This window comes from Semicossyphus pulcher, unplaced genomic scaffold (assembly GCF_022749685.1).
Source record: "Semicossyphus pulcher isolate SPU_LCO1_2020_fin unplaced genomic scaffold, fSemPul1.0.p SCAF_28, whole genome shotgun sequence".
Taxonomy (NCBI): domain Eukaryota; kingdom Metazoa; phylum Chordata; class Actinopteri; order Labriformes; family Labridae; genus Semicossyphus; species Semicossyphus pulcher.
The window spans coordinates 327,629-349,484 of NW_027211702.1; the positions used below are offsets into that span (position 1 = coordinate 327,629).

A 21,856-nucleotide genomic window follows, 5' to 3' on the forward strand; every position below is an offset into this window, starting at 1 on the left:
GGAATTCACAGGGGGGAGCTGGCTCCTCCTGCTTCTCTTCTCTGTTGAGATGTCTCCATTGACTGACAAAGATGGCAACAAGCAGAGAGACCAAATCTAAGCTTCAAAACAGATCATAATGAAACCCACAGTTCGAATGATCACAGATGCTGGGTTCCTGATTTTACATTGGAATATCCACAAGCCTCTTACATTAACACTATCAGCGTAAACAGGCAGGGTAGTTAGAATTCAGGACGTTCAGTAAATTTAATCTTATTACCTTCTCTCCCCCCTGTGCATTCTTTCTCCATGCTGCTTTTTCCCCCTCACTTCTCCACCTTCACTTTTCTCCTTCCCTCCTCTTTCACCTTTTTTTTATTCCCTGTTATTGTCTATCAATCCTCTCTCCTCCTCACATCATTGTCTAGTTACCCTGTCTGTGCCTCTCCCCAACTAGCTTGTTACACGAATGTGGCACCTAATAACTGTCTCTCCTCGTCACCATTACATTATTCCTGCATAATTTTTATTTTCTCCGCCACTCCAAAGCAAAATGTTTTGCTGCAGGCAGGAAGTATTGCACTTGAGATGCTGATCAAGTTAAATGTGTCCTAGTTCTCCCTCTCTCTCTCTCTCTCTCTCTTTCTCTCTCTCTGGCTATTTCACACCTGGCTGCTTCCTTCTAATATCTCCCCACTCCCAACACAGTACTGCACTGCAGTCATTAATTGAAAGGAGAGGGAAATCATATTCTCTCTCCAGTTAAAGAAAAAAATACAGTTGGTTGCAGACTGAGCTGCATACAGAGTGAATGAGTTAATATCAACTGTGCTGCCTGCATCTGTAGCAATAGCCCCATTTTATAAAACATTAAACTGTGATCTTTTTATTTGTCAGGCAATGTAAAACCACACTGAAGCACGAGAAACAGCCTGAGAAAGAGCACATTGTAATTTTCAGCATATTTATATTCGCTGCAAGCTTTGTGGAACCAACCTCATAAACTTGAACATTATTGTATTTACAGAAAAAGTGCAGGAGTAGAACTTTTTTTTTTTTTACTGTTTCTTTAATTCTATCTACAAGTTGCACAAGCAGTTTTATCTCCTACTTACACATTTTACACAACTCTAAGATAAGACAAGATTTAAATTATTTCTTGGGGCAGAAAGTTTTGGGTCTGTTGGAGCCAAAGTCAAGTCTAAAGTCATAAGTGTTTTTGCCTCAAACTCTTTTTTCCTTTAAATGTATGTACTTTTTGTTCAGGGATTTTACCTAGTCAAAAGTAAAGGAATTAATGTTTTGCTTTCTAGGGTTGATTTATGTGAAGTCTTAATTCTGTCAACTTTCAAAAAAAAAAGTCCTCAATAATTGTTACTCAAGATGGTCTATGTCACTTGGTATGTGCTGTAAAATCAAGTGTAACAGTGGTTATTGAAAGTTTAAGAAGTATATTGCCCGCTGCAATGCACATTTTTACTTTACCCCTCCTTGTTGTCTCCTTTACCTCTGGGTTTTTACCTCCTCCTCCCTGTCTCCTTTACCTCTGGGTTTTTATCTCCTCCTCACTTTCCCTTTTCTTTTATTTGGGTCCATATCTTTTTTTGCTCTATCTCTGTCCTTCTCTCTCTCCGTTTCCCCGCGGCCTCAGAATAAAAGAGATTTCTTTGTCCAGTTCACTTCATAACTGCCTTGATAAGTCCCATATTGATTGTGCTTGCTGATTAGAATTGATTTCACTCTCCACTGTATTTTCCTTGCTGCTCAGTTCTTCCTTGTATGATGAGCACTTTTCAGCGGCCATTGATCAGAACGACATTTTAGATGTTTCATCCCTTGGGGACAAAATGATTGTGCAACACAGCAAGACAAAAAAAAAGCTGAAGTAAAATTTGAAGCAATGTTTTTATAAAAAATATGCTTTGTGATTGTTTTTCCAGAGACAAAGACCTCCCCCATACCATCCTCCAATGCACCACAAAAGGCTGAACCTCCAGTCGGCAGAGCTGCCAGGCTCCTCACATTTTTCTCCCCTTTGCTGTTAGGAATGCTGCTGCTGTTCATGTGGTGAGCAAACACGCACGCACACACACACACACACACACACACACACACACTTATAATGAGTCTACAACCCCTCATCTTTGAATTGATTATGAGCTCAGCCATTCAGTCACATATTGGCAAGTCCATGCATGTCTACTGATGTCAAGAGCAGCTTTAATAGAACAAGAGCAACAACGATTGGGTGAGTTTGTTTTATGACCCAGTGGGGAGTCTTTCTTCATATTTTTCTGCAGAACCCCTGAAGGGATTGGGGTAAAATCCAATTCAAAGCTGTCCCATCCCATTAATTTTATAGTTCTACAGTGTAAATCATGTTGTAAAAGTACGTGCGCTGTCGAAGAAGTAGATGTTGAACAATGAATGCTAAACAGCTGAATGTCACAGCACATCTGACTGCTAACATGTGCAAACAGGGAATGGTTTGCACATAATTCCAGAAAAGAAGAATCAGTGACAAACCACAAACACTAAAATAGCTTTTAAGCTTAATAGCTGCATATTCAACTGAACACCTGCTTCTCATTTTAACCACTGGAGGATGAACCAAGTCAGGTCTGGTTGGATGAATTGGATGTTTTATTTTAACCCACAGCATACAGCACACCGGTTATTTAACAGAGCAGAGATCATTTGAAATAGTAGCATTTACTGCAAATGCGCGCACACACACATACAAAAGGCAGACATTCCTAAATCTAAGTGCATTTTGCCTCTATACTTACCTGGAGGATTACCATGAAATGTTGGTCATCATTTCTACTTCACTATATTTACAGGAAGTATTCTTCTTTTTATTCCACTTATATTATCTACAGCTACAGATGCATGGAAAACACAGAATAAGGTTATAAAATGCAACACATATTTAAAAATTAATTCAGTGTCACACCAAACACATCCTCCAAACTTCTAAAATGGTTCAATTTAAATTTTAAATTATCGTTTGACAAATACCAAATTTGCATAGTTGAACTTGTTTTGTCATCATGACGCCCCAAAATTAATCTTTTGACCTTTTCAAAGGAGCCGATCCTTTGGTCAGGAGTTTTTTACACATTAATGCATCAGTCAGATATTTCTCTGCAGAAGAAATGCATTTATAATTATACCAAGAAAAAAAACAAAGATTGATTGAAGTCATTGTTTGATGAGAGGCCTAATTTGTGCTTCTGTCTCTTTCTCTAGATGTAAACGTTGTATTCCTGAGGGGAGCAGGAGGAAGAAGAGGAGGGGGAGAGGCTGATCTTTTTTCTATGTTGCACATGTTTCAAGGATACAGTGCATTGATCATATCTGTCCATCACGCAGTTACTCACCAAGATTACTTAGACATGAAATCAGACGATGATAATGCGATTGAGCATTTTTTGATTAATGGTGACAAAGAAATTCTTCAGAGGAACTTTTGAAAGCGCCATCATCATAATCATCATCACCATCCTGAAAAACAACAGCAGGAGCAGCAACAACCACATCTACAGCAGTGTGCAGAGTATACAGTCTTTTATTACCCCCTGGTGGTTCTGATGAGCCACCACAGACTTTGTTTGGCAGACAACAGTTTGGGAATCTCCTCTTCAGAACAAGAAAATCAACTCCTGAGACGACAAAAACAAAAATCTCTTCATTACCTTTTTATTCTTGTTTTTAATGATTAATTAGTCTTAATTTTTTTGCTTTCTTCTGAAATTGCAGCACTCTACATACAAACACACACACACATATATAGAGCATTTGCATGTGTGTTTGTGTGTATAGTTAACGTAGCAGTCCCCATACAGCTAAATCATCATGCCAAAGACTCAACATCACCCCCCCAACTAAATGGTTCTCAAACATTTCACGGAGCTTCCTGAAGCCTGTGTCTGCCTTCGCCGTGGGTTAAAAACCCCAGAAAGTTGCGAGTGAGTGTGTGCGTATGTGTGTGTGTGACATCTGATTGCTACCAACTCACAAGGGATACGAATTGAACTTGGGATGGACCTGAGGAACCTGCAGCTCCTGTTTGTGTAAACCATTAAGCAACTTGGCCACATAAATGCTCAATCAGACTGAACCTGTCAATCAAACAGACGGAGCGAGTCGTTTTTGGATATGAGGACTAACAATTTGAAGAATTCAGTAACGATAGTCTGGCTTATTTAGACAATTAGCTTTACACTCTGCTATCAGCGACTGGCAAGGAGGACCTGGATTGTAAAAAAAGAAATAAAATAAAGTGGATTTGAGACTGAAAAATTCTTTGCCCACACATTTGTTTTGGTTCCACTTTGTACTAAGGACGACAAAGTTGAAACATTGATAAATGCTTTGTTAGTTTTTCATTCTGCTCTGTGCTGTAAAATACAATAACACAAACAGTTTGCTTTTTGACGCCTTTAAAAAAACATTTAAAAAAGTCTTTTTGCAGTTTACATTTCAATAGCCAATATCACCAGTTAATATTATGTTATTCAAAGGAATATTGATGTGTTTTATTGTATTTTCTTTTTTAATTTTATGGACAAATAATAAAAACACATATAGGATTTTAGTTTTTTTTCAGGCATTCATAATGGCTTAATTCTCCTTGATCCTATTTTGTAAACTATGATATGTAACTTTAACATTGAACAAAAGTTTATTATTTAATAATAATAATGTATGTATTAGCGGTAGAATGTCGTAACCTGTACCTGGGGTCTTTTTTATAGATGTATATACAATGACAGGTTTCAACCATTAAATGTGACCATTTCACAATGAATGATGACACGCTGGCCTCATACTCATTTTGCCTACCCCACTGATTCACTGAGAACATAACACACCTGATGGAGGCGAGGTGTCAATGGAGGCAGTAAAGGACATTAATTTTTTAAACTGACATGAAGACACCGGTGCAATTACTTCTCGATGTAATAACAGTGATGATGCATTGATTACTTCCAACATTCTGCCCCAAACAAACGCTGCTTCTTCTCACATTTTGAAAATCAATATGTGTAACCTTACAGGGAATGTTTTCTCAATTTGTCTTGGTGGCAAAGTATAGTTACAGATTCAGATGAGCAGTATTGGCATTTCATGGATGATAGGAGAAGGCTCATTCTATCTTTTGGGCTAAATTGCTGTATGAGCATGATGCATCATTCTCTCTTTGCACTTCCTTTTTTCTCGCTTGACAATGTATCTTCAATTGGTATTACACACTCGAGTCATTTGTGTCCTTTCATTTTCATTCTTTACATAACTCATCAAACAATGAATGTTAAATATGTCAGATATATTATGCAGTGCAAACAGATGCTAATTGATAAAGACTGATTTGAGGGTTAAAGCCAGTTTCCTTCTCTACAAGAACACTATGTGTCTTTAGTAACTCTGGCTGAACAGAAAACAATCAAAGAGAAGAGGCTGTTCCCAGGCACAGCTGTGTGCTTTGAGCTTCATGTTAATAGAATGCTAGCATGCTTCTAATTAGATGCCACATGCTTATGTTGAGCAGGTATAATGGAAACCATGTTGCCAGAGATCTTCCAATACCTTTTTTTCTCCTTCCCGATCAGGGTTCCAATACAGAGAAATACACATAACATTGGTGGAGAAACACTTATTGCAGACATTTCGCTAGCTTTGACTGACAATACACTCTCTGTTAGCACCGTGCTGTTGTTGTTTGTCATTGTCACATGATAAAATACAAAAAACTGCCGAGGCCAATGGGAATGTCCCAATTTGTGTAAGTATGTAGTCATACATTCTGACCTGATGAAGGGTGAGATGAGATGACATGCCTGGGGGAAATCTGTTCAAAATTACTGTCCATCCATCCTCCAGTTTGTTAGTTTTTTCAGCCTGGACCCTGGTGGACCGACCAATAGACAGAGCATTATTACAATCTTTAAAGTCCTGCAGTCAGCAAAGATAACAATTAACAGGCTACACTGACACGTGACCGTTCATGCTTCTTCCTGACTGACATTTCTGCATTCTTTCTTGAGAAGTGCATTTATTAAAGGAAGCAGTAAAGTCAGTTCCACACTGGTCATTAATAGAACAAAAATTCAGAGCTACTTAAAAAACATGAGAACTTGAATCAGCTCCTAACGTCAAAGGGTTCTACTGCACCGACTGACAAAACAAGCAGTTCTGCATCTCTGCCACTTTTCCTTATTATTCTGGTTCATCGTTCTGTTCAGAAAGTAGATCTCAAGAGATTGTGCACCTGATGAACACAGTCTCCGACCAAAACCTCGTTAGTCATGCTCACTTAAAACAAAAGGAGGATGTGACAGCAGCATGAAGTCATTCTTTCTTTTTTTATAGTCTTCCTGCTTATTAACCAAACACCTGAAAAACACATGGAGTGGCGTGTAGCTCTGGGAATTTTAACGGTCTTTACCTAACCTTAAAGGATAATTCTGCTTTATTAGGACGTGGGTCATATTTTATGTTGTTTTGGCCATTATTTCCTAATTGCTTACATCTTAGATCTTTATCTAATTAAGCCAGAAACACATGTATTCAGAATATCAAACAGGTTTAAAACAAGCCAAACGCTGACCTGTGTTTAGTTTGTCTACCAAATGAGTTTGGTAGTTAAAGCGGCGTTTTGTTTTAAATCTCAAGTTCTCAGCAGTTAATTTGATGAGTATGATGTCATTATACCTGGTGGATATGTGGCCCGGCCAAGGAAAACAAGGTGCAAGCTGTGTAAACCACAACAACCCTTTAACCACACACATAACAGAGGAACAGGTCTCATATAAATACAATATCAATATTCAGCCTCATACATACAGCAAGGAAATATGACTAGATTAGATATGGTTGGTCAAAATTCCTCTTCTGACCTTTAGCTCACACTCTCTGTGTCTCTCTCTCTTTAATCTGTCTCACTCTCTCTTCCCTCTCTCAAGCTCTCTTTCCTTCAATATTCTGACAAGTTCTGGCAGGCAGATCTGTAGAGCGAGGACAAATCAATACACCATCTAACAGCTGTCAGCTGGAGTCCTCTGTGTGTGTGTGTGTGTGTGTGTGTGTCCGTGTGCATAGGCAAGAGTGTATCTGCTGTGGTGGGTATAACATTCATGACTCCTTCCTTCCTCCCTTCCTTTTGCTTATTATGGCCGTTCATTTCTTTTTAAATGGGGTTGTCGATGAGAACCTGGCTAATATTAACTGTGACAGGGCATAAGGGGAACAAGGAGGGTGCAGAGACCACAACATGACACTGGTCTTATTTGAACCTTGTTGCTCTTTGTGTTGAAAAAATTCAGAGAAAATATTTTTTATAGCTAGTTATTAAATAGCTTGATAACCTTTCACCTTATATTACAACTTAACTTAAATGACAATTGAAATGTTCAGCCATGCTCTCTTTGTCTGCAACCACGATGTGATCTACATTAACCTCAAGTATATAGAAAGAGTGTGTCTGTGTCAGTCTGCGTGTGTGTGTCAGTCTCTGTGTGTGTGTGCGTGTCAGTCTGTGTGTGTGTGCGTGCGTGTGTCAGTCTGTGTGTGTGTGTGTGTTCTGCACTTCATTCAGAGCCTGTCAGTTCCACAGTCTTGCTCTGCTCTAATGACTAGTTTGACCTTTTGCTGATAACTGGATGAATGACACGATCTCTCCTTCGCTCTCACTTCTGCCCTGCTGCTGGCTCTCGCCTCTTTAAACACTCAACTTGCTGTCTCTCTATCTTTGCTCTATGACTTCCTTTATCTCTATTTTACAATTCCTTTCTCCTTCTGCTTCTCCCAGAGTGTTTATCCTTCTGTTCTTGTTACCTTATTGTTACAGTATGCCTTTTTTTTCTCTGACAAACTTTGTGTATTTATTATTTGTGCTTTTTTCAGCCATTATGTCAACATAATGACAGGCTGGTGTTTTTTTTACACCATTTTAAATACAGACATGCATTAAAACTGGAGTAAGTTGCTCTGAAGAAATCAACTAAAAGAGTACCGATCTGAAAAATGTCAAAGCCATTCCCCCAAAACAGATGATCTTGCATTTCCTCACTTATGTGCAGGGCGAGTCCACGAGAGAGCATTGGGGAGATGATTACAGAGCATAATTTTCATCACTTCCTGTATCTCCTCTCTGTGCCTTTCTTGTGTGACTAGCTTGCTAACTTTAGCTTCTGGAAGTCTCTGCTTATGGGCATTGATTGCATGGGCACAGTGCACACAGGTAGGCAGGTAGATGGTAATGCCCTGCAATACAGCTGCTCAGCTATTGTACCTAAATAATGATAATGTTAAGCTTTGATTGATAAAAGTATGTGTTTATAATATGGGTTGTAGTTTGTAGTGGTCTTGAACTAGACTGATCTAAAAATAAATAATATATATATTTTTTAAAACCATATTGACCATTAGCCAGTTTGTAAATCTAGATTATGTTGTTTTACTGCTGTAATGGATCCGTGTACCTTACGGACATCCAGAGAGTATACAAATAAAATGCTATAATGCTAAACATAACGTAATTAATTCTTGTAACTTGTAACTTTGTCATACACCGAGCCATGAACTGTTTTCAAACCTGCTGAATTTAAACTTTAAATTTAAAATTACAAAAATTATAAAAATATAACCAGCATTTGGCCACTAGGGGGCAGCAGGGACAACATTCTCCACTCTGCACTGTCTATGGTGCTGAAAAATTCAAACAGTCTCTATCTTTCTCCCTTTTTTCATTAAGCTGAATAATTTGGGCATATAACATAGCTTATATAAGATATGATGTGTCGGGAGATTCCCATCAAGCTGCAGTTTCATACATTACAAAAATATCAGTATCTCACATTCAATTGCTTAAACTTTTGTCATCCAAAACAAGATGAATCCTGATGATGTTTGCCTCTCACACCAACAAATCACAGGGTTGTTCCACAAATCACTATCCAGCCCAGCTCAGCACAACATCTGTGAAGTACTAGAATGATATGTATGAAGAAAACAGAGGTCACATTGTCACATTGTCATTAACCAGTGAATGACAGCAATGTGGGACAGCAATAACTCCAAGACTTCTGTCACTTTTACTAAATGCCGACAGTCCAGTTCTTTACATTGTGTTCATTCTCATTATTGCATTGATCTTGTCTATCTCTTCAAGAACTGAGACTTATCTTCCTGGAACAGAAAAGTCCAGACAAGATAAGGATCATTCAACAAACTCTAAATCAAACCAAACGTGCAAACTGGTCTCTTTTTGTCTGAGTCATTCTGGATCTGAAAAAACTCCGCCATCTCCATCCAGAATATTTCAATATAGGATCCTATACTAGGCTTAGTTTCAGTTTTCTCTGGGGAGCAGACTAGTCTTTGAAATAACTCTGTGGCTTCTGTGGATATTCAAAAGACAGAAAAGGGTAATAAATTATAAGCCAACATGGAAATCAATGGGACAAACTTGAGTTAGCTCACTAAACCTGGAGAAAATGCACATGGTTTGAATATAAAATTCTAAATGACTATTTCCTGAAGTAATCATTTCAAGAAATGAGAATCAGGCTCATTGAAAATATCCCATTAAAACTGATTAAACTTGTCTTCACAGATATGATCTCAGATCCTTAATAGAGACATTGTTGGAATTGGATTTTATGTGATTGGTAAGATTTAAATTTATTGCGTTGCAAGTTTCATTACTTGAGCTGACACACCTATTAAAAAACCCTCCACTCAGTAGGTTCCCTCATTTAAAATATGGGAGCCATTTTTCCAGAAAGCATTTAACATTGGGATCATCCTGCCTGTTACATTTATTGTAATATACCATTGTGACAAAACCAACAGCTAATTTTATTTACAAGAGGCCAATTTTAACATATCGCCGTGGTATATACTGTACACTTCTTGATATTACTCTAAAACACATATCGTTCACTAAAATATCAATGTAAAATATTGTTCAATTTTACTTAGAACACATACCAAGGCTACAGGCTTACAGCGATTTCTGCATGCCTGCTATGTGTCACAGAATTTGATTTGATTGTATGGGCTCTTCTGCCCTCTAGTGGTGCTCAGAGAAACTGCAGCTCCCTTAAAATGATCTGTTCATCTCTTATGTGCCAGGTTCTTGAGATGAAATGAGTCCTTGTTGTAGCTTATGAAAACACTCATACTCAAATCCAAATATGAGTTCATCAAAAATATCAGATACATTGGTTTATCAATTAAAACATTCATAATTGTTATTACGTCTTTAAAATGGTGATATTTGTACATATCACTTCCAGGTTGCTTTGCATTGGCCGTGATAAATGTTGTTTGTGTTGTCCATCCTCCATACACTTGCAGAAATGTAAAATGTTGAAATGATGTGTAATGAATTGCATTAAATGTGTTAACGTTTTGACTGAATAGGCCTAATTATTTAAAGTATGATTATAGTTGAATTGTGTGTCCACAACTGGACATTTTTGTAATCTCCTAACTAAATATTACAATTAAATTTGACAATATAATTAGGAGAAAATGGCTGACCCACAATAGCTTGATTTAGCAAAGATTTATTAAAGTCAGTGTTTGGGTTAATAAACAAACAAAATAAATAAATGAATGCAATCTATTTTAAGAAAAACGTAGGCTATCACTTTAGTATTTAGTTTGGTCTGTGCTTTAATCAGTGGTTCTGTTTGGTGTGAAATTATTAATGCTATATTTATTGATTGCTGAAAAACAAAACTGTGCCTAATTTACGAACAACAAATTACACCCTCAGAAACATACGACAGTCCTTCGGCGATAGTTAACTGTTACACTAATGACCTTTAGGTGGCAGCACAGGGTCGTCGACTATCAATGCTACCACAATACACAACAGAAGAAGTGGCAAACCTGGCGTACAGATAACTGATACAGGGCAATGGGGTGAGTATCATGATATTTATTAACCGGTCAATCAAATATTACCTACAGCAATTGCATCATACAATATACAAATGAATTACACGTTTTCATTTAAAAACGTGTCATGTTTTGTTACTCACTACAGCTTTTGCAATGCTATTCGTGACAGTTGCTGTCCGCCTACACAAAGCAGCATCTTTCACTGTCACTGTTAGCCACTTAGCTCCCAGCTAGCTATCACTGTCACTGAGAATACTGTACCTTTTTGAATTTAGGTTATCCAATGTGTCTTACTTTGTAAATATTCTAACGTTCCTGTGAATGTCAAAGAAATAGTAATGTTGTTAATCATAGTCAGCCTAGCTTGCCCAGTGCTGACAGTAGGTGACAAAAATAACTAACGTTAGCTAATTAATATTTCATACAAGCGGGGGCAATACCTTATTTTCGACTGCTGTTACATCAGCAACTGGTAACGATTAGATATATCCAGATTGACTGTCAATTTAGTCTGTCCTACATTTCACTCAGTTGCATGAGATACAGAGACCTATTTTTATGTTCCCCCCTGGGCTCAGAAGACTCGGTGATATCTCAAATGGACATACTGTTTGGATGGGAAGTGAGGCGCCGGAGAAGGGAACTGTTGTTTCAGGCTGTTTGTCATTGTGTATGAAGAAATGCAATGAATAAGATATTTATGAGAACGAAGGTGTAACTTAATTTCATTCATTCACGTTTTATATAAGAGACCACATAAACGGTGGTACAGTTGCAAAGATGAAACTTATATGGTAATTTTGAAATCACAATGTTTTGCATTATATTATTGTTGGTGGTGAAACCCCACCGTGAAGTATTTGGCTTAATGTTTTCTGTGGACAATATACTGTACATGTGAGCTAGTGCAACACTATACATTGGTACACATCTTCACAGCTATTTGTTTTTATTACAAAAAAGTTTGTAATTTTCTACGATATTCATGTTTTTTTTGTGTGTATGCATTGTTTACACAAAAGTTCAAAGAGCTTTCAGCTGATGTAATGGAAGAGACTCATGAAAGATGTAGCCCAGCCTTACCCTGCCTTTCTTCTCCTCCTTTCCTCTCCTTCCTCCCTCCTCCAGCCTACCTGCCTCTTGCTGACCTTCAGTGGCGATTGGCCCCCACAGCCATCTGTCAACATGCAAGGATTCTACTCTAAGCTCGACTCCTCCCCCTCCTCTTCCCCCTTACTGGGAGTGGGCCTTGGGCGAGAAGTTGCCCCTGTTCCTCTCAGCCTGGCTGTGGAGACAGAGAAAGCTCAGGCCCTGCTACAGACATTCAGCTCCGCCTCTCTGCTGGCGTCGGCAGGACTCGGTATGTTCTGTGTGGTGGCGGACCACGCCCTCCAGCTGTCCATCATCCAGCACCACTTGTGGCTACGGGCTGCCTTGGACAACGCCACGCATGGGTTAATAGGGCTGTGGTCATGGGCAGTTGTTATTGGACTGAGGAAAAAGAGTGACCTATATGAGGTGCTGCTGGCTGGTCTTCTGGCATCAATCATAGACCTGGACCACTTTTACATGGCCGGATCCCTGTCACTCAAGGTAAGACCTGTATCCTAACTGAAGGTTCTTGTGCATATTTAATAAGAATAGAAAGGAAACCAAAATGACAAATATGCTACAAATCGATAACAAAACAATAATACATTTTTGAGAATGGGCATGAAGCCAACTTTTTTTTAAGAAAACTACATTCTGTATGGTCAGATTTGTTTACCAGTATTGTACAAGTAATAAGCAGATAACCATGACAATAAAAAAAGAAAATATTACAATTAGAAATAAAAGTAATTATGACAGTCTTAATCAGTCAGGGTTTCCCTTAATTAGAGCCCTTAGGTGTTTGTCCAGTGATGTTTTTGTCAGACACCAAAGGGGAAGTTATGAACACGATAGTTTGTACAAGCATCATCCTTCAACCAATTCAGGACATTTTTGGATTGAATTTTAACTGAAGGTAGCTTCCAAGGGGGGAAAAAAGTGTTGCAGGAGTAACCTTTTAAAGCTTGAACTGATCAGCTTGCAAAGGCTTGCCTGCTGTCTGTTCCCTCACCCAAACCCTTCTAAGGGACCCAAGACTTGACCTTCACCAATCACACAAGTGTTCAATAATTTCTCAGGCCCTGAAGTATCACTATGTCTCCATCCTAAGAACAATCAAGGAAAAGTCAACCAGAGGCCAACAGGCTGCAATCCCATAAAGATGATGGTCTTGAATATATATACAGATACTGATTACATGAGGAACTTTTGTCTGATGAGCAGTGCCATTCAAGTTCTGGCAGTAATCAAGCACATTGCTTATCCGTAGTGATAGAGGCAGCACTCAACTCCCACAGCAGAGGGCTAGAGATACAGGTATTTGTAAAAGAAAATCTTGCAAAAAAACCCCATAATAATTCTCTCTTCTGCTTTCCTTCCAGGCTGCTGTCTCACTCCCTCAGCGTCCTCCCCTACACTGTTCCTCTCTCATCCCCGTGCTCTGTCTCTCGCTCCGCTTCCTCATGTGGATTGGACGCCTCAAAGATGCTTGGTGCTCCTTGCCATGGATGCTTTTCATTTCCATGGCCACACACCATGTCCGGGATGCGGTGCGCCACGGCCTGTGGGTGTGCCCCTTTGGCAACACGGCACCGCTCCCTTACTGGCTTTATGTGAGCACCACAGCAACACTTCCTCACCTGTGCTCAGTGCTCATGTATCTGACAGGAACCAGGGATGTGATCTCCACCAAACACGGGGTGGCCATTGATGTTTAGATTTTACTGACTTACCAACAACGCCTAATGCTGAAGTGATATGGATCACCTACAGGAAATATGTTCTCTGTTTTTGGAAACAACTTTTGAAACTTGAAATCACAGGACAGAACATTTGAATGATGAGGAAACGGTCACTATATGATTAAAAAATGAAAGTTTCACGTTGGGTTTCCATCAATGGAAACGTCTGTAAAACAAAAAAACAGCGCATATGAAGAGCAAAGTTCCAGTGTGAGTGCCAATCATGAACTTTTTTCTTTGAGTTTGTCTTTCTGATATTATACAAAATTATCAGAATCTTTGAACTTATCTGGAGAGTGCTGCTAATCTCTCTTAACTGTCTAAAGTGCTAAAGGAGTGATGCTTTTTAAGCTTTGACATATTGTTTTGCAAAGGCTTGTCATCCCTCCCTGAACTATAACTATCCATCAAATCACCATCCTTTAGAACACTCAAGGAAAAGTCAACCAAAGGTTAACAGGCTGCATGCCACTGGCATATTGTTATCAGTGTCTCTTTCACCTTCAGCATGTACAGCAGTGTGTAACCACTTTTATTCCACCGTGCATTCGCAATTCCTGATCTGCTATAGTGGTGAAATTTAATGTATTGTATCTTTTATTGTAGAGTGAGTTTATCTCACTACTACATTCCAATTACAGATCCACTAGTAATCTCTGCCACTTCTGCAGACTCCTTCTGAACTGCTCTAATGAGGCTTATTCTACAGTCACAAATAACTTTTTCCACAGAGGCCAGTTTTTCAGTGAGGACAAAGTGATTTTGGATGAGAAACGGTGGCAACATTGTGACCCAAGTAAAACTTGGTTCAAGTGTTAATGTAAGGTTTTAGATTGGCTGTGCGGACACAGGTGTTGACAGAAGACTGCTTTTATTTTAAACAGGAAGGTCCACTAAGAGTGTTATTCACATTTACAGATCATGCTTTCTTGCTGCAGCAAAAATGGATTGGTGATTTTGTATTTGTATCATAGGCGATATGATAGGTGGTGTCCTAAGTGACTTCTATATTATACAACAAACATAGGAAGGGAAAGGGAACTTGAAATTTATTTTTGAATATTTGTTAAAAAGTGTTTCCGTTTCCAGTCGTATCTTCATATTTCTTGTTGATATTTACAGAAACATACGAAATAATGTAATTGCTGCATTAACTTTCTGTATATTGTTCACTGCAGTTTGTTATGCTACTGTAACTAAATGATTGCTACATTACATTGTATATGCTGAAATTCTCAGTTGGCTTTTCAGTGGTTCATTGTCAACATGGACTGTTTTATTTGAATTAATTATTATTCATAAATATTGTCATCTAGTAAAACACAAAACATTTAGAGGTAGAGAAGAGGAAGTCATCACACTATTATAGATGTAGAAGGATCACACACATTCATTCCTCAGCAGCATTCTTTACTGTGTTTTAAATCATGCATAATATGTTGTAATAGAGTTGATAGTTGACCTGATAGGTTTTAGGATGTATTATAGGTTATTGAATGTATTTGACATGCTGTGGGTTTAAAAGGGATAGTGGACTCATCAAAAGATTTAATCTCATATGTTTTTGAACTGGACCAGATTTTAGTTTCACAATATTCTCAAATATCAGCAACAACAAATATATGATTTATTTTTTTCTTGTTCTTGTGGCTCTGCTCTTAATCAAGATTGTAGTGCTGCTTGTTGTCCAGTAGGTGGCTGCAGTGAGCCATTTGTTTAAAAAGTTAATCATTTGTTACTAATAAGGCCCAGCGTCTTTATTGTGCGTCTCTATTGTGTTATAAGAAGAAGATTCCAGTACATACAATTTCATTTATTTATTTTTAGTTGTTTATGGCTGTTTGCTGCTATTGAGCTGTTACCTGTGTTTGAATTATTTCAAATCTATTTCCCTTTTATCTATTGGGGCGTACAAAGAATGAATGGGAAAACTATCCTACACCTACTTAACACCTGTTGCACTGGAATTTAATTTTTCAATGAAAATGTTACACAGTGTCTGTTTTCCATTGTATGTACATATGTCATTTTCTGGAAACATCTCTTTTTCTGATGCTTATATAATGTGACCTTTATTTATGCAACATTATGTTGAATTTTGCACATTTTAAGTTTTTTATGTTTTTTCTTGTGGGATAAGATTTTTATGACAGTGTTTTGCTTTCCATTGTAAGAAAGTATAGATAGTAACACGATAGTTTAATGTAGTGTTCTTTTTATGTCAATAAAATATATCCTGTATATATTATCAGTGTTTGAGCATCAGTACAAAGGGCATATTTGCAAGTAAAGGTACAGGATTTTCCCAGGGATATTGTTACAAATAGTTGGATAGATATCGGGCAGAAAAGAACCAATGTTGAACATGGGGTTAGCTGTCAACTGTAGCAAATTCGAAGTACTTTCTCACTTAGCATTCGGTCCTGACATTAAGCAGTTGGATTGGAGAGAGTGTTTAATACTTGATCATAGTAGAAAGGGCAGAGATGCTCAGCAAACTCAGCACAAGCATGCGATTTCTCAGTTCATTGCTGATATAACTGAGTGTGTTCCCTAACCTTTTGACTCCTGGCTGACCTAGAAGTTATATTACGACAGCATTAGCGCCTACCTTATGTCGAACATGTCACTGACAAATAACTGCTGAATACATAAGCAATAAAAAATCCTTAGTTCAACACACAGCAGGGGTTTTGCTGCTACAGGCTTACATGCTCTGGTTGTACTAGCTGTGTACGGTGGTTTTTTAACTTCTCTCTCAGGTGCTAATGTAATGCTATGTTTTCAGCATGTGACAGAACATTTATATTGTTCTAAAGTAAAATAAGAAAGTAAAATACCTAACCCCTGCTTGTGGGCCTATTCCACTTGCTCTAAATCATGCCGCAAAATGATGATGTCTTGAACTGAGAGGGTTTGGAAATGGAACAAAAACCACACTGTTTCCATGACTTCTGGAAACAGTGACTCTTGTTAAGTAAAATATTATAATCCTAGTTTATCAGGACTTCACGTGCTTCTCCTGCTGTACTTTTAGTTAAGGCTTACTTTACAAAGGCATTGTACGGAGCTGTTGCTGCTAAGTGGCCAAGTGGTAAAGTAAAATGGTAAATGGACTGTACTTAAATAGTGCTTTTCTAGTCTTAACGACCACTCAAAGCTGCTTTTACACTACATGTCACATTCACATCTTCATACCGGGAGCAATTTGGGGTTCAGTGTCTTGCCCAAGGACACGTAGCCTGAGGGAGCTGGGGAATGAGCCTCCGACCTTCCGATTGAAAGACGACCGATTCTACCACTGAGCCACAGCCGCCCCAAGAAGTTAGCTTCAGAACTGGATTTCTATTGCATGAAATAACATAAAATCATACACCCTCCACTTTGTTTTCATGAGGCTTCCACAATCGCATTAGCACAAGACACATAACTGGTGTACACTGACTGACTGATATTTCAGAGAAACTCCCAACAGATGTTGTCTTATGAGAGACATCAAAGTGTTCCACTTCCACCAGGGCATCAAAATTGGACCTTGGACCAAATGCAGAAGAGGCCTACAAAAAAACACACGGATGCCGTTTTAACGTAAGAAAATTAAAGATGTGATAAAGATTTCTAAAATACTGTTTAAAAGGTGATAGAAAACCCCTGAAGCTACAAGTGTGATAAAATAGTATTTATTTCACAGACACATACAAGGAAGGAAAAAAAACAGCTTATTGTGATATCTGTGGTACATATAAAGCAAAAAAAAAGAAATACTATGTACATCTGAGAATGGATGCCTGAGTGTAATTTGAGTTTTAATAACTGAAACCAACAGGCTCCATCTGCTATCACATACTGCAGAAGAACATTGAACGATTGAAAATACCACAAAAGTGTCCACGAAAACAGAGAAAACACCACTAGAGTGAAACATAAAGGTGACAATCGATAAATACACACAATATGGAAAGCAAACAGATCATGTTGAATACAGGATGGACATGGTGAAAAACTGATTCTACAATTGGCTCACATAAAATCTAAAGGGTTTTATAAAATGTTACTTGACAAAGCTTCTTTGAAAAACGTGATAAAAAACTCTTTTCCCAGGTTTTTTTTAACTTTTATTTGCCATTAACCCTGAAAAAATAATATCTGTTAACCGTTAAACCCAGCATCTACGACAAAATGTCAATTATAGCACTTCATATTTGCTATATTCTAAAATTCGTAATATATGTATAGTTATACTGTATTCAACAGCAGGTACAGTACATATATTAGGTAAAATGAAGAAGCAAGTGGCTGGTTCATTGTCCTAATCAAAGTCAATTCAACACTAAGTTAAAGGCCTGAAAAAGCTCATTAATTTTCCATATCATGGCATTAGAGAACGGATAGCCATTGGGGGAAATGATTGACAACTTAATAAAATGTTTAGGTAAAATGTAAAAAACAAAAAAAACAAAACATGCTTACATTCATTCATTTCTGTCCCATCTATGCAAGGTGGCAAGAATGAAGAATTGGTGTAATTTAGATTTTTTTTTTACACAATTAACACAAACTCTAAAAGTTCTGATATTTGTATCTCATATCTGTCTGATGTCTATCTAAACAAAATGTAAAAGATCATTCTCTATGCCAAACAATATCTTAACTTATAAGAGATTCACTTTTTTTGGGAATCGTGGTGGAATTTGTCTTTTATCTGACTGCAAAGTCAGATGAACTAAAGAACTAAAGAAAAGCAAGCTTCATGAAGATGAATTCAGTAAACACGTTGTCCATACAGTAATCGTACAGTCACACAGCTTCATATAACTGGGTTGAAAGACACACATACACAAAGCTGGGGAAGTTCTCCAGACATGGATTAACGGCCGTATCTAAAACTAATTTCTGAGTCTCCCATCAGTCACTTTTGGGATTTGACATTGCAAACTTATCTGGAATTACCATTTCTGCCCTAACTTTAAAGGCGGTGTTATTTGAGGATTTACCATTTGATCTCATAAGATTCCTTGAAAGAAATATCTTATTTTCCAACTAAGATAAATGTTTCATTTAATGGATTTAACTTTGTATAACAAGCTAAAAAAGAGACGAGTGAATGCTAATTTGTCTATTACAAATTAACACAACACAAAGTGAATCCATGTCTAGTAAAACCATTCCAAAGAATATATATTTTATCTCTACATATAAACATGACATAAAATAACATACATGAAATGTCTTTTTTGAAAGTGTGATATACAATAATATACAAAAAGCTTCAACTGGATCCATGCATAATATGTTGAGCTAGCTTGGGAGAACATACAGTTGTCAAACTTGCAAAAGTTTGACTCAGATGCACCTTGTGTTTCTGATACACACTACATCATCAGTCAATCAATCAATCAATTGAAAACTACACAGCTTTGGATAAACAGAATTTGACCAGCAGACCAACAGAAAGAAAGAAAAATAGATTTTGAATGCAAGTGTTCCACTAGAGCGGTCGAGCCTCTCATCTCTGTCTTTAGCCAGGACACAACGTTCAAAGGTGATAAACTAAAAGTTCCTGTACTAGAGGTATATTGGGCTTTACATTCAGTTGGCACTCGCCCCCCAAATATCATTAATTTTCCATGAGTTGCTTTGATGTGAGACAATGAGTGCAGTGAGCAAGAGTCACTCTTGTCAATTGTGTTCTTACTCATCTCATGCACATTGCTACCAACGTACATACACCGATTCACCCACAAAAACTCGGTGTGCTAGTATGTCAGTCATGGTGATGTAGAGATATTTGCCAGGTAGAGTAAGACTACCACATTCAGTATGTTGGTTGTTTTATGTCAATGCCCAACCATTGTTATCCTTATAAACTTTAAAATTTGCCTTATAACATATTGTAAAATAATGGTTTTTTTTGCTACAGCTACAATAAAGCTGCCTATGAGACACCCATAAGACGTCTTCATGAGAGCAGTTTTAAAAAGGACTTTTAGGTAAGATGATTATTTCTTAAAAGACACTGATGGAAAAGAAAGTGCCTCAAATACCTTTCACTAGCTAGCCAACTAGCTTACTTTGAACTAAAATCTTTTTTTTTTTACCATTTTATCAGTAAAACCACTTTTTTGTGTGTAGTTAATTTCTAATGTAATATATTTCCAAACAGCTTACTTACACTGTCAAACTAATGCTAACTGCTGGGCATATACCAGACTCCCCAGAAATGAGCCTGGCTAACTGACCCCAAGTTCCCTCCAAGTACTTAACTTCAATAGAGCAGCGCTGATACTTGATTTAAATATTAGTCAATTGACAACCATTTTTAATTATTGAATACTTGTTTTTTACCCTTGGCCAGAGAAAGAAAAAAAATCAATAGGGAGACACTAAAACATGATACTGCTGTGTGTTCTGTTTATCTGTGCGACTTTAAACTGCTATGCTCAATTGCTCAATTTTGCTTCTCACTTTGCATCAGTGATGTAAGGTGTACTCCAGGACTCTACAACATTAGTTAGGTGTGATTACAGTTGCAAAAAAAACCCACACTTCTGATCACACCCACCAATGGTACTGGGTGTGTCCAAAGATAACAAGGTTTTATTACCTTTCACCAGAGGGCAGAATGTAAAATGTGTTTCAGCAGGGTGTTAAATTACTCTTTAAAAGGTTGCATGTGTGAATTTTAAGAAAGAAATGTTGATTCGTCATCTACTAAGATGATGAGCAAAAAACTGTAGGATGGGTTCGAATTTTATCCCTTAATGGACGGATATTGTTCATTCTCTTGCTATATGCTAGTTGATTTACAACATTTTTTTTAAACTGACTTGAACAGGAAGTTATCAGACAGGACAGCTGAATATCAAGGAATTAATATCCCCCGGCTAACTTAGTTACAATGTCATATCGTAATGCTGGTGGTTTGTAAAAGGCCAGTATCTCTTTTCTTAACTCTCTCTCTCTTTCTCTCCATGTGTGTCTTTCATTCACACACATTCTAACACATTGGATGGATAGAAAGGGTTATAACAGAAAAAAACAAAACAGAAGTACAATTGTACCAAAGACATTATGAAACAAAACAAGGATATCATGCAACAAGAAATGACTTGACATAAATGAAATTAAGTCTAGATAACCCAAAACGCCCACCCTGGACCTCATTCTCCATGTCCCCACCCTCAGGTCAGGAGCCAGTAACAGGTTTCCTCCTGCCCCTTAGCTGAGACCATAATGCCCGTAGTTGCTGCTTTGGCATCAGATGCACACAGAGACACTGGCAGAAGTTATGTTTCCTTCACAGCATTGAGTCAGACTGTCAGTCGATGTGATAACGGACGCACAGTAATGTGTTACTTCTCACAATGATTCTCAAATAATAAATGAACGTGAGGAGTTCTGGCTGGGAGAAGAGATGCAAGTTGTCCAAAAATAATTTCTTCCCCTTTCCACCCAAAAAAAGCCTATGTTCTCCTGTTTGGCAGCTGCACATCCTGTCCTTCTTGTTGCTTACAAGTTCAAAAGTTAAAAATAAAAGTCTCCTCTCCCTCAAATAAGAAGTCAGTCCGTCTGAAGCAGCATTAGTTGTAAGAGAATTCAAATGTCCTGATGCAGTGTTGCTCCCACCGTCCGCGAAGGAGTTAATTGCACTTGCTGAAGTGCAAGTTGCTGAAGTGAACTTAAAAAACAGGGTTGGGTCTGTTTTCAGCCCCATCGACAGTTAGTGAAGTTGCCTGATGCATTATGGGGAGTGCAGTTTGATGTGACCTCTGAATATGTCCACAGAAATCTTGCAAAATGTACCCTTCAGTCAGACTTGGTTAACTATCTCAACTCAGCAAAGTTCATTGTATAGGTTTGCCAGTAATGATAGATCCTGGATGGACTGGGGCTGATGCATTCTGGTTAATGTAGTTAAATACGGACGGCCAGATTGCTACAGTGGTTGATGCAGAGGATGACTTAGGGGAGGAGCCCTACAACGGGCTGACGAGGAGAAGTTGCTTCAAATAAACCTTAGAGAAGGGGAGGAAAGAGAAGAAAAGAGAAGAGGAAAAACAGAAAGGTTACATAAAAGAAGAGAGGACATGAGGGAGAGTAGAGCGGAGGAGAAAGGAGAAAAA

At 38.0% G+C, this 21,856-nt stretch overlaps 3 protein-coding genes across 5 annotated transcripts in view; 2 read left to right on the plus strand and 1 right to left on the minus strand.

Moving 5' to 3' along the window:
- cntfr (ciliary neurotrophic factor receptor) overlaps positions 1–4,795 on the plus strand; it is a 220,682-nt gene extending 215,887 nt beyond the window's left edge. For all 3 annotated transcript variants that reach the window (XM_069677259.1, XM_069677260.1, XM_069677258.1), the window contains 2 exons: positions 1,923–2,049; positions 3,235–4,795. In XM_069677259.1, the coding sequence (XP_069533360.1) occupies positions 1,923–2,049; position 3,235 (128 nt within the window). In that variant the 3' untranslated portion in view covers positions 3,236–4,795. The remainder of the gene's footprint in view (positions 1–1,922; positions 2,050–3,234) is intronic.
- Positions 4,796–10,881: 6,086 nt separating this feature from the next.
- tmem267 (transmembrane protein 267) lies at positions 10,882–15,882 on the plus strand. Its single transcript, XM_069677284.1, has 3 exons — positions 10,882–10,920; positions 12,028–12,492; positions 13,374–15,882. Exons 2-3 carry the CDS (start codon positions 12,085–12,087, stop codon positions 13,707–13,709), a joined length of 744 nt encoding a protein of 247 aa, XP_069533385.1. The 5' UTR covers positions 10,882–10,920; positions 12,028–12,084; the 3' UTR covers positions 13,710–15,882.
- A 1,513-nt stretch (positions 15,883–17,395) lies between these two features.
- il11ra (interleukin 11 receptor subunit alpha) overlaps positions 17,396–21,856 on the minus strand; it is a 52,980-nt gene continuing 48,519 nt past the window's right edge. Inside the window, exon 12 of the mRNA XM_069677364.1 lies at positions 17,396–21,748. The gene's annotated coding sequence lies outside the window, so the exon portion shown is untranslated. The remainder of the gene's footprint in view (positions 21,749–21,856) is intronic.